General features: G+C 59.7%; 4 protein-coding genes across 4 annotated transcripts; 1 reads left to right on the top strand and 3 right to left on the bottom strand.

The window, feature by feature from the left end:
* Nucleotides 1-206: 206 nt before the first annotated feature.
* BXZ73DRAFT_42996 (uncharacterized protein) lies at nucleotides 207-1906 on the bottom strand (the record flags this gene model as incomplete). Its single annotated transcript, XM_048019062.1, has 2 exons — nucleotides 207-1571; nucleotides 1631-1906. 2 exons carry the CDS (start codon nucleotides 1904-1906, stop codon nucleotides 207-209), a joined length of 1641 nt encoding a protein of 546 aa, XP_047880200.1.
* A 2415-nt stretch (nucleotides 1907-4321) lies between these two features.
* On the top strand, nucleotides 4322-5674 carry BXZ73DRAFT_75694 (uncharacterized protein; the record flags this gene model as incomplete). Its single annotated transcript, XM_048022254.1, has 1 exon — nucleotides 4322-5674. The coding sequence occupies one exon, from the start codon at nucleotides 4322-4324 to the stop codon at nucleotides 5672-5674; it is 1353 nt and encodes a 450-aa protein (XP_047880199.1).
* Nucleotides 5675-6453: 779 nt separating this feature from the next.
* Nucleotides 6454-8057, bottom strand: BXZ73DRAFT_99074 (peptidase C13 family-domain-containing protein; the record flags this gene model as incomplete). Its single annotated transcript, XM_048027886.1, has 7 exons — nucleotides 6454-6837; nucleotides 6906-7016; nucleotides 7073-7190; nucleotides 7250-7424; nucleotides 7486-7691; nucleotides 7819-7841; nucleotides 7899-8057. 7 exons carry the CDS (start codon nucleotides 8055-8057, stop codon nucleotides 6454-6456), a joined length of 1176 nt encoding a protein of 391 aa, XP_047880198.1.
* Nucleotides 8058-8931: 874 nt separating this feature from the next.
* BXZ73DRAFT_99073 (uncharacterized protein) lies at nucleotides 8932-12077 on the bottom strand (the record flags this gene model as incomplete). The annotated part of the gene is made up of 8 exons (XM_048027885.1): nucleotides 8932-9165; nucleotides 9231-9469; nucleotides 9519-9756; nucleotides 9811-9916; nucleotides 9970-10490; nucleotides 10556-10916; nucleotides 10970-11826; nucleotides 11886-12077. The coding sequence occupies 8 exons, from the start codon at nucleotides 12075-12077 to the stop codon at nucleotides 8932-8934; spliced, it is 2748 nt and encodes a 915-aa protein (XP_047880197.1).
* Between the last annotated feature and the right edge of the window lie 374 nt (nucleotides 12078-12451).

Here is a 12451-nt window from a genome sequence, read left to right as displayed (position 1 = left end):
TGTGCCTGAAGGTGCTCCCATTAGAACATTGAGACTCCGCCAGTTGCTGATTAGTATGTGGGTAAACATTCGGCAAATACCGGACTGATACACATTAGGCGCGCGCTTCCCGCTCACCTGGCCGGCAAGTTGCTCATGCTCGACGCTCGTCAACGCTCAGCGCTTTCAAACCGCAAAGTATACGTTCAGCTTGAAATATCGAAGGGCTAATGCTCGCACATGTTAAACTGCTGCTCGAATATCTCCTCGTTTTGCTGAACATCGAACGCAGACCGTTCCTTCATCAACCGCTCTCGATGCTCCCCCGCCTGCTCCCGCGACATCAACCCATCCTCTGTGAAGCCAACGACCATGTCAAACAGCTCCTGTGGCAGGTTCTGCAGCCCAGGGGCCTTCTCCACCTCGTTCATCGCCCAATCGCGCTGCTGAGGCGGCACGTCCCTCGTGGACAAAACCCGCACGTGAGGATCGACCAAGAACAGCGCGAGGATCTTCCGGTGCCCCGCGCGCGTCTTGTCCGCGAGCTCGAACGGATCGACGTGATGCTGGTAGACGTTCGGAAACGCGACGCACTTGTCCTCCGCAGCGACGATGTGGCCCAGCACCTGGTTCAGGGGATCCTCGATACCAAACCCGTACGCGACCCGGTACCCCCTGTGGTCGCCCTGCTCGTACGGGAGGTCCGCGTCCCAGTCGCCGACACCGACGCCCTGGCGGAACGAGAGCCGGCTCTCGGTGACGTTCTCCATCGCGTAGTAGTAGATCCCCGTCGCGACGATGCGCTCGTTCAGCATGCCCTCAACGTGCCACGACCCGCCGGGGTAAGAGGGTTTGTCGGGCGTGAGGTGTATGTTGGCGAGCTTGACGATCACCTGGACCGTGCGTCCTTTGAGCGAGAGCTCGACGCGCCCATCGGTCGTGGCAGGGGCGGCGAACGGCTCCGGGTCCGGGATGCGCGGCCACCTGTGCTCGCGCTCCCACTCCTCGCGTTGTGCGTCGAGGTCGGGGGCCTTGGGGTCCCACTTTGGCGGCTCGACCTCGAGGTCTTCGTACCACCGGAACGGCAAACTGCTGGGTTCCTCCTTAGGAGCGGAGAGGACGTCGGAGAGGACGCGTTCGAACATGGGTACGAAGCGCGCGATGACGGACGTGACCGCGCGGTGGAGCGCGCGGTGCCGCGACGGGTGCGCGTTGTTGATATACTCAAGTGCGACGACTTCGCCGGCAGCGGAGACGGCGAAGTCCGTCGGCAACCACTGGTAGGAGTCTGAGAGGGTGTACCATCGCTCTGTGCGAAGATCAGGGCGTGCTTGAAGGTACTTGTCTATGTCGAGCAGAGTAAGCACGGAGTCCCCTCCCTGAGGACCGGACGAACGGAAGAGAGTGCGGCCGATGCAGATGGGATAGAGAGACGGATGGACGAGGTCGAGGACTTGGCCATCGGAGCCAGGATGCCAGTCCTTCTCATCGTCGTGGACGTTCTCGAAGGCGGAAGCCCCCTCCAAGAGCTGAGCTTTGAGAGCGCCATCGATGAGCGACTGCGACTCGTACGCCTTCTTGATAGCACTGGCCTGTGATGCGCCGTCATCAGCGAGTGCCTCGTACTAAGCTCGGTTTGCATGTCACTCACGAATATCCCGGTGGCGGGGTCGCGCATAGAAGATTCATAGACGAGTTCGTCGAAGATGTAGTCGAGCTGCGCGTCAGTAAGGGGGTCGCGTGGCCACCTTTTCGCCTTTCCTTCTTCGTCATTTTCGTCGAAGCGACGTTCGCCTCCCCAAAACCCGTCGTGCGTGATGCGATCGTGCTCGGCCATCTCCGCCCGCCACTTGGCGGCGATAGTGGAATCGTGGACCTTCTCCCACCATAAGGGCTTGGCGCGGATCTTGCCTGAGTAGTACCTCATCCGGAGCTCGATGAGAGTGATTGGGGGGATGTAGCCAGAGTAGAAGGGGGTGGGGAAAGGCTCTGATTGTTGAGACATGTCTATGAGAGAGGGATCAAGTTGCCCAGAGAGCAGAGGTGTAGTGTTGACGAAACCGATGGCTTTATAGACAGTGACAGCGTGCACGCCGGGAATATCAAAGTTTCTGCTCGTCCGATATGTATGAGTAAACCTTACGAGAAACGTAGCGTTTTTGGTAGCGTTCTGAGCCCTTTAGAATGATACATTTCGCGTGCATTGAAACTTTATGTACCTCGACCTATTCCCGAGTCCTCAAAATGAAACATTTCTGCGCCTGCGGAATGATTTCTCACACATAGAGTTCTGGCGGCCCGGGAACTCAAAGTTTCACGATGTGCGAAATCATCTGCCAAATTTGACGTTTTTCTCATCATTTTGTCGGCCTCGCAACGATATATTTGGGTTCCGGCGGTCCTGAAATGTTATGTTTTGGACCTGCGCGCCCGCTCATCGCCCGCTCATCGCCCACTGGTCGCCCACAGGCTGTCCACCTCCCTTATTTCCTTGCGCCCTGCTTATTGCGCGCAACGATGAGCGGGCGATGCGCGGGCGACGCGCGGGCGACGCACGGGCGACCAGTGGGCGATGAGCGGGCGATGAGCGGGCGCGCAGGTCCAAAACATAACATTTCAGGACCGCCGGAACCCAAATATATCGTTGCGAGGCCGACAAAATGATGAGAAAAACGTCAAATTTGGCAGATGATTTCGCACATCGTGAAACTTTGAGTTCCCGGGCCGCCAGAACTCTATGTGTGAGAAATCATTCCGCAGGCGCAGAAATGTTTCATTTTGAGGACTCGGGAATAGGTCGAGGTACATAAAGTTTCAATGCACGCGAAATGTATCATTCTAAAGGGCTCAGAACGCTACCAAAAACGCTACGTTTCTCGTAAGGTTTACTCATACATATCGGACGAGCAGAAACTTTGATATTCCCGGCGTGGTGCCTCACGACGGCGATCAAGTGGCTATCACGTCAAGAGACGATACGGCGCCATGCGTGCGCCAAGAGGTTAGGAAGCTCTGAAGGAGCACCGTGAGTCATGAGTGCGAAACGTAAACAGCGTACTGCACCTCTGCGCCAGACGATATCGCTAGGCTGTGATCTGCTGGAAGCAGCAGTCTGTTGGTTCCTAGTGTTCCGGTGTACGCCCTCATCCGAGGCACTACCAGTATGCTTAGTCATGTATACTACGTTCCCACGCATTGTACAGTACTATGCCGCCGTATCGTCCTAGATCGATATCCAATCTATCATCCTATCCACCATCGTCGTCCTATCCGACACCCTGTCCGTCATCCGGCGTCCTTTCGCCTCTACGGCTCTCTTCGTCCACTGCTCGATTCTTCACACAGTCACCTTGGTGTCGTTCCCTAGACCCTCCAGCGCTCCCAGTTCCTCTGAACGCACCCCTAACTCGCCTGTGAGGCCCTGTTCAGTCCGAATACGGTAGCCGTCGAGTCCGCCCGTCATATCAAGCACGCACAGGAGTAGGCCACGCGCAGAGGGGCAGTAGAGTGTCTGAGACAAGACGATGCAAGTCACGTTCACTAGCGTTCACTGGAGTTCACGCGGTGCGGAACTCGCAAATATCCCACGCCGCAAGGCAATCGGCCAAGCCCGACGGATTCAATCACCGATTGCCTGCAGCCCCGCGAGTCGCATGTTCGACTCTTCCTCCTCCAGTAAGTCGTGTTTTTCGCATTCGAATTGTACAAAGTCACTGTCGATACTGACCGATTTAGTTAGTACCTAGTCGATGGGCGGCGGTGGCTTTTATGATCACCAATCTCTGCTCCGCGACTCCAGGCTCACGCTCCGCGCCACGGGCGGGACCGTCGTCAGTCACTGGACGTCTTGGACGATCGGTTGTTTGTGTGGCTCAACTGCAGCCACTCACTTGCGCATTGCGACCGTACGCCGGTAAAAACGCAAGTGGGCATAACAAGTGAGCGCAGTAAGTACCCGGGCCCCCATCTATATCGCTAGCCTCTTGCAATCCGATCGAATTTCGTTCTGAGCCTCAGGAAACGCGGGAGTCTCCAGGCGGAGACAAGACCTCCCTCGCTCCATCAGTATCGGGCCGGAGATGGGGGTCTCCATACGGCCCGGTGCGTCCTGATCTGAGAACGACGCGCCACTCGTGCTCCCAAGAATGGCTTTCGAAGGCGAGCACCATAGACAAAGCGCGTCCTTTTTTGTGACACCCTGAGTGGCCACCCATGCGCGTATAAAACCCCGTCGCGTTGTCCGTCGCTGCTCATTCCAGAATCCCCCACCCTGAGGTGAGCCATTGGTTGTCAATCTCGAGTGCACAGACTGACCTGAAGTTGGGCAGACGCACTTTGCATCATGTCATCCTCCTCGGAGTCTAGTACCCGCTTGATTATTCTGACTTACGGCGAATCTCATGATGACAATGTGCCCGATGGTTCAGTTGAGCACGATGCAACTTTCGAGGAACGCCAACAAAAAAAACTGATCAAAGCGAAAAGCCTCAAGGTCCGAGGTAACTTCAACCGGAAGACATGGATGACGCCCCATATACAAAACCTCTTAGATAGGCGCATGCCCCGTCTAGAAACCCTTGTAATCCACCATGTGGATGACCAAGGCAAGCCCACTGTCGCGAAATTCCCCTCGGACCTGGACGGCAGCCTCTGCTGGTGGCAATCCCATGACTTCAAACATCTCTCTCTCTTGAACGTTGCAGACTTTCCTTCCACTGATAGTGACTTCTGGACGAGGCTTCAATACCTCACCCTTGGTCCGTGCAACGCGACGCGCCCGTCCATTACCACCGCCCAGCTGGTCAAGGCACTCAGCAGCGCCACTAGCCTCGTCTGCCTGAAGATGGATAAGTTCCTGAGCGCTGTCGTGCTTCCTACCGATTCACGTGAATTACGGAACAGGACGTCCTGGGGCCTAGAGTCTCTCTACATCGAGGACGCTCCCGGGAATATCCGCTCCTTCCTCCAGTCTTTCCAACGTCTCCTTTCCAACTGCAAGACGTTCTTTATCACCGAAACAGAAGCCACCGACGACCCCCCTTTCATACGTACAATCCCGTACAAATGGAATCCCCAGTCATTGAACATCGTGCGCCTCACCGTCGCCCCCGAGGGCCCCTACGTCGTCGTCTCCGGCACCGGCGCAACCAATGCGTCCTCGTTCACACTCCGCACGCCCTCCTTCAACTTCGACACGGGCGTCTGCTACCTCCCCTGTCTTTTCCGGCCTTTCGCCACGCGCAGGCTGCAGGAGCTCGACGTCACCTTCCCGGACTCGACCGTTCCCCAGGCCGACCTCGACTCCTGGACGCAGATCTTCACGCAACTCCGCACCGTGACCACGCTCACGCTCCGCGCCGCTGGCGGGACCACCCGCCCGCTCGCGAACGCCCTGGCCGCGGTCGCGCGGACTCTGCCGGGGCTCGCGTCGCTGGACGTCGTGGGACTGCGGTTCGAGGCTGCGGAGCTGAAGGAGATTGTTGGGAGCGCGCACTCGCACTGGGCGGAAGGGCGCCCGCGACCGCCGATCGCGCACCTGGGAGTGGGTTATGTGAGGCGAAGGGACAGGGACCGCGCGAGGGAGTACAGCGCTAGCAGTCGTTCCCTGGCCTCCTGGCTGGAGAAGTGCGTGGCGCCGGGCGGGTTCGAGGTGTGGTGCCAGCATCAGGAGCGACGGCAGCTAGTTGGAAGGTAAAGCACCGCCGAGGGTGCACGAACTGTTCCCCGCTAGAACCTGGTATCGTAACAGGGTTCGAACAATGTTGCTCTCGACGGCTCTCTAGAAAGAGCACCTCGTGATTGCCTCTCCATGGAACCGGGCCAGGCCGCTCTGAACGGGAGCGCTTCTGTCCACACGACGCGTGCAAACAACCGCGGTGAGACGATGGACGTACGACAACGGGCTCAGGCCCGTCGCAGTCCATTAGTCGGACCACATCCCTGCGCCTATGCATCCTCGCGTGTTTCCACTCCGGTGAGCTGCGGCATCGTCCGTGACCGGACTTCCCGTTGGAAGGGAGGGACGGAAGGAGCATAGGCGTTACCCGCAATAACGTCGTCGACGACATTAGAGTGTGCTCTGTGGGCGCGACGATCACGCCTGCCTGCAACCGCGGTAGTGAGCGGGATGATGAGAGAGACGGGCTCAGATCGGTAGACGCACCAGAACAGAGACGATCCGGACGTGAAGGACATCGTGCGGGGCGTTGAATTCGTTGGCGACAGGTGCATATGAGCTTAACGTCGACAGGTCCTCCAGCCCTGGAAGTGGACGGGGGCGAAGCGGGAGAAGGCCGAAGGTTGAGTGATTGCGGTCGCGCTTGCCCGTCGAGGCCCGCGGAGCTTGTCGAAGGACCAAGATCCATCCCCGGCGTCTTGAGGAAAGCTGGAATGTGTGGCCATTCCACCCCACTCCAGCCGCACAGAAAGGGGGGAAAAGTGGCAAGAAATTCATACCCGAAAACACATACACATTCACTTCCTCCGCGACACCACCCACGCGACCAGCCCGACGACGCCAGCGCTCGCGCCCCACGTCCGCGCCGTCCGTACCACCGCGCCGCCGTCTCCCCCGCCCGTCCGCAGCGCCGCCTTGAACACCTCCGCGTCGAGCGTCCCCGCGGGCGCGCGCACGTCCGTCGCGTTCTCCCCATCGACGACGTCCACGGAGTCCTCGACTTCGCCCACCGGAGTGTCGAGCGCGACTTGTGCCGGGAACGGGAAGAGCGGGGGGAGGACCTCGGCCTGTGCGACGCCGCCGAAGAAGTCCGTGACGAGCGCGTCCTTGAGCGGCCGCCGGAAGAGGTCCGAGCGGACGCCCGGGTGCGACTTCATCCGCGCGGGGTCGTACGAGTCGAACTGGAGGGGGGATGCTCGCTTGAGCGGGTGGGGGAGAACGTGCGACAGGACGAGAGGGGATTACGCACCAAGTCGCCCAACGTCGCGTGGCTCGTCTTGTTGATGCCCTCCATGAAGTCGAGGACGCAGTGCGTGTAGCTGTCGATGACCGACACCCCGATGTCGTAGTCGTTCTCGTACTGCCCACCCCTTATGCATCAGCGCGACATGAACGACAAACAGAAATGGTACGCACCGAGTAAGAGTTCTCCCCGACGACGGACGAGCCCGTCGCGAGCACGTTCGGGGAGTATATCTTAGAGTACATCGAGTTGGCCTGGCACGTGTCGATCATGAAGAACAGCTCGTTGTACCTGCGCACCCCTTCAGCCGACAGCCGCGCACACGTCTAGCACAGACCGACCGCACGCACCGCTTCTTCTCCCACATCTGCGCGATCGCGTCCGCGACGTCGAACGCGCTCAGCTCCTCCTGGTCCTGGAACTTGAGGAACTCGTTCCCCCCGTGCCCGGTCATGAACACGAACACGTTCGACCGGTCGTCCGTCAGCAGCCGCTTCGACCGCGGCACCGACTCCTCCACCCGCCCTGCCCGCGGTTCTTCAGCCACCCTCCGCACGGACGAGCGGGGAAGGACGGACGGACGCACCGGTGAGCACGCGGAGGAAGTTCTCGACCGTGACCTCGTTCCCGCCGTAGTCGACCTCGATGTTGTCCCCGTAGAGGTCGAGCGTGCGCCCGGCGCTGTGGTAGACGCACCCGGGGAACTTGTTCCGCGCGTTGCACGCGACGTCGTCCGCGAGCATGAGGATCACGTTCGAATCCGGGATCCCGAGCCGCTTCACCGTCCGGTACCTGCCGCGCCCGGCGTGAGCGTGGGTTCGACGGCACGGTGGGTACGGAGGATGGGAGGAGGAGGAGGAGGAGAACGAAGGAGAGGAGGAAGAGAACGAAGAGGAGGGGGGGGAGGAGGGGCACTCACATCCCGAGCGCATTCGACATGTGCTGCGCGACGGTTCAGCATCCGTCCTAGATCGCAGACGGCGGGGCGCGGGGACGCACCCGGTAGTTGAACCAGTACCGCGACGCGGACACGAGCACGGCCCAGTTGTTCGTATGGCCTGAGTGCTGCCGCTCAGGTGCCAGCTCCGCGGAGGTGGTGGTGCTGACGAGGAGGCATAGCAACGCGAGAGACCGGGCGAGAGAGAGAAAGGAGAGCATGGGCGACAGATGGAAGCAACTTATGCTGGTGGGTGGGTCATGGAACGGCTCAAGTAGTGGTATATAGAAAGCGAGAACGAGCAACGGAGACGCGGAAGTCGAGAAAGTGATCAAGCACTGAGGCGCGTTTGCAAGCGCCCGCGGCACGCTGCGGCCCGGGCAAAGCCATGCGCACTTTTCATGGCAGGTTTTGGCCGTTCAGACATTCACCGATACCAACGCAGGCCGCAGACCTCCCACAGATCACACAGGGCATCAAGGAGTCCTAACAAAACAATATCATGAATGGGACGGCGACGCGCCTCAGCGCGCGCCAACCAAAACGACAAAAACAATCCAGACCGAGAACGTATGATACAGTTCCAATGCGCGAACGAGACGTCTATGTGGGGTGATCAATTCTAAAGGGGTAACGAGTAGCCAGTGTGGTAGCGAGCGGTATATACAACGGGCGAGTGCTGAGAACGAGGTGGGTCTATACTGGTAGTAATGTACGAGGACGAGGACCGGGATCTGGTAACATCTATTGACATGGGATGGAGATGCCGTGCGGGGTCGTGCGGGTCGTAAAGGTCCGAGATGCCGTGCATCAAAGTATGGCGAAACACGAGGAAGGGGTCGGATGAGACGGCGAGGTACGCGCGAGAGGGGTCGCGCGAATAACGTCCGTGACACAAGCCGAAACCAATGACGAGTAGGGGAGCGGAGAGATCTGGGAGAAGCGACTGGAACGGGAAGGAACGCCGAGGGTGGCGCACCTTCAACCTGGAGATTCGAGTCCAAGACACGGAAACAAGGAAGAAAGACGGACGCAGTCGGGGTCCGTCGTGAAGCAGTCCATGGCATCCAGCGCGCAGGCGTGGGCGCACTGCAATCAGAGCGTAAACATGCCCGCCGCGCGGCGCCGGGAGGGGATGGGGTGTACGAGCAAGAGCGAGATGCCGAGCCCGACGGTGAGCCCGATCGAGACCGAGATCAGTTGCAGGGCGGTCTGGAAGCCGGAAACGTACGACTCGGACGTCGACGAGCCCGACTCCTGTTGAGAGACGAAGGTGAAGAGACCGCCGTTCGCGAGCCCGGAGGGGAGCTGGAACAGGATGCCGGTGATCTTCAGACGCGGAGATTGGGATGTCAGAAACCGGTTGGGAACAAATGAGACTCGAGAGAACGTACCATGACGACGAACGAGCTGCCGTGGAAGAGGCGGCCGTAGACGTTGGAGACGAAGCCGACCGCGAGCGCGCCGACCGCGGCGGAGATGTCGCTCTGGTTCTTGAAGCGCGTGCCGGTGAAATGGTTCGTCACCCAACCGATGCATGAAATGGCGACGAGCAGGTAGAGCTCGCGGCGATTCCACGGCGCATGGTTACGCAGCGAGAGGGACAGCGAATACATTGGAACGGTGAGGAAGGCTGAGAAACTTGGTCAGCATGTACAAATATCATCAGAGGCAGCACTTACCCCACCACAGCGGAGCAGTCCGCTGCCACCATGGACCATCAGGATCGTGGCTGGATCCGCAGGTGAGATCGTCTGAGCCAGCGAGCCGATGATTTGTGAGCTTTGAGTAGGCGGTGGCGCCAATGGCGAGTCCAAATCCAAGGAAGAGCGAATATATGCACGCGAAGCACACTCGCACTGCCCCAGAGACGATGTTTCGGGATGTCAGTTCAAGACTGCCACAGAGAACGATGAAACCCTGGGTGATTGGGTTCAGTCAGGTGCCACCGTCGATCTCAGAGACTGCACATACGGGGAGAATAAGGACGACAGAACCAGACGCTATGGCGGAGTAACAGAAGAATGGGACCGAAGAGAGAGCAGCGCAAATGAAGCTGAACATTGTCGCTACTGTGATCCTATATGATTGTCAGTCCGGGCGGCACCGCAGCAGGATACTAGAGATACGCACTCGAAGACATTCGAATACAGCTCGTTCCGCGCCGCGAACATTTGGATGACAATAAGGAGACATCCAAGGGGGAACGCCACCAGCGAGTCGACGAAGGAACCATTGAAACTAACGCTGCAGATCGCTGCTGAACACATCCCCCCGAAGACGATGGTCTGCCACGTCTTGTACATCGGCTTGCGGCGCATGAGGGTGTCGAGCTCGATGGACGCGTCCTTAACGGAGATCTCGTCGTGAATGACCTTCCAATACAGCTCGTTGGCCTCCTGCAGCTTGCCGATGTCGAGGGAAGAACCCTGGCGGATGAACTTGATGTTGGACGTGCTTGTCGACGCGTCCTCGAAAGAAATGAGCATCACGTCGGGGAGGTACATGCACGAAAGCTGAATGTCAAGGACCTTGCCCGTCGCCATGATGAGTGCTTGCATGCGGTGGGTAGGGCCACCAAACATCATCATCGCGCGCGCGAACTTCATGATAAATTCTTGGCGGCACACGATTTCCGCAACGTGACGAGTAATCTGCGCCACGGTCTCAGCACTCCGTCCACATATTCGCGTGAAAGCAACGGAGAGAAAAGACGTACCCAAATCTCGGCCTTCCTCCGCCTGTGACGCCGCTTATCCGGCCTCTTCTCCTCCATCCCGCTCTCAAATTCATCTGAACCCAAATCGGTCGCGGGCGTGCTGGGTATGGTGCTCGCTGGCGTTCCGGTCCAGGTGAACTTCGGAAGGTCTTTCAGTGTGCCGCTGAAGCGCTTCCTCTCATGCGCGGGCACCATCGGCGTTGCGGGAGTCGGTGACTGCGATGAATGAGGCGAGATGGTGTCCACGCTTGGGCTGGGGGGCATGACGGATGTTGATTGAGCGCGAGTGGAATCGAAGTGCAGACTGTTGGAACGCGACAGCGCACGTTTTGGCTCCTTTGGTACGCTTTCCAGCGAGTACCTACGCAAGCGATTAGCGAACCAGCCCCATGCCCCAGAATCACCACGACAAACCTCGACAAATGGTAGCCGGGCCGCTTCAGGTCTGGCGCGACAGTGGCGGACATGGGCGCAGCGACTCCGGTGATGTTCCCGGCGCTCGCGATCAGCGGACCGAAGACACCCGCTCCACTGCTCGACTTCGGCGGGCGCGCGTCACCAAGCGAGAAGCCGCGCAACTTGGGCGAGCGGATGGACGACGTCGACCCCGTGTTCGCTGTCATCCAGGGAGGATATGGTCCGTCGCTTTGGCGGAGTGGTGTGGGTTCGTAGGGGTGGGAGGGGCGCGCGTCGTCCCAGGATGAACGAGCCGTCGAGGGACCAGACTGCATCGCGTGTGCTGGCTCGTAGATAGAAAGGAGGGTGGAAAGCACGCCGCGCGGCGCCGGAACGGACGGCTCGGCGCGCACGTCTGCGAACTTCTCCACGTCGCGGCTGCCGCGCTCCCCAGGGCGGTCCTGAAAAAAGCTGCGACGCTTGCCTTTGCCGTCGCCCATGAGTGGGTCCGCAGTTTGCAAACGGTTGCGCGTGCGCGCGTGCTTGCCGCGGAGTTTGAGGAAGTTGAGCCTGTGCGTGCGGACCGCCTTTTCTGCCTGCCGCTGAGAGTACGCTTCGGGGTCGCGGCCAGGGAGACCAGCGGTCTCGTGTTGATCGATAAAAACTTCGCCCGGGAGGTTGTGAATGGGTGTCATCTCGGGAGACGAAGGGACGGATGTGCCGGGGGACAAAGCCGTGGGGGCGGTTACCGCGGAGAAAGGGCCGACGCCATTTGAGTTGGGGGCGACGCGGGAGGGAAGGGCGGGTCGGTCAATGTCCATGGAGCTCGAGCGGTGGGCCTCGAGCGCGTGAGTGAGCGTTTTGAAGGGCTCGGGCTGTGTGTATGCGCGAGGCTGAGAGGAGAGAGCAACGAGGGGAGAGGCACAAAACGCACGTTCAAGCCGTGCTCATCGAGGGCGTGGGTGGAGGACACGCCCTCTGTGTCGGACATCCATTGCACTCTACGGGGGGTCTTGACGCCAGAGCGGCGGGTGCCGCCGGGAGGGCGCGAGTCGGGGACGCTGGGAGGACGAGAGTCCGGGGTGGGGGGGTCGGCGGTGCTTGGATTCACGGGCGGGGAGTCCATGGGCGGGTCATGCGGGGTGGAGAGTGGGGAGGGTAAGAGGATGCTCGCTATAGAGGGGACATGGGAGGGCGGTGGCATCAGCGTGCGATCGCGGCGAAGGAAGGAGGGGGAGGAGAAGGGGGAGGAGAAGGAGACCAAGCGGGAAGAAAGTGGAATCAGGTCGAGACTGGGCAGGACGGACCGACCTTGTATGGGGTGAAAACAGTTTGGTGATCGGAATCACCACGTCGATAAAGATTTTTGCCGCGCGGAAGGTGAGAGCTTGTAGCCGAACGCAGGGCCAGGGGCGAGGCAGGGAGGACGGGAGGCAGGGCAACAAGGGAGAAACAAAGAGGACGATAAACAGTACACGTCTGAGCCGATCATATATACAT

This window comes from Epithele typhae (assembly GCF_022376455.1).
Source record: "Epithele typhae strain CBS 203.58 chromosome Unknown BXZ73scaffold_10, whole genome shotgun sequence".
Lineage (NCBI taxonomy): Eukaryota > Fungi > Basidiomycota > Agaricomycetes > Polyporales > Epitheliaceae > Epithele > Epithele typhae.
Note: the sequence above shows the minus strand (reverse complement) of the source record. Positions and strands in the feature narration are given on the sequence as shown.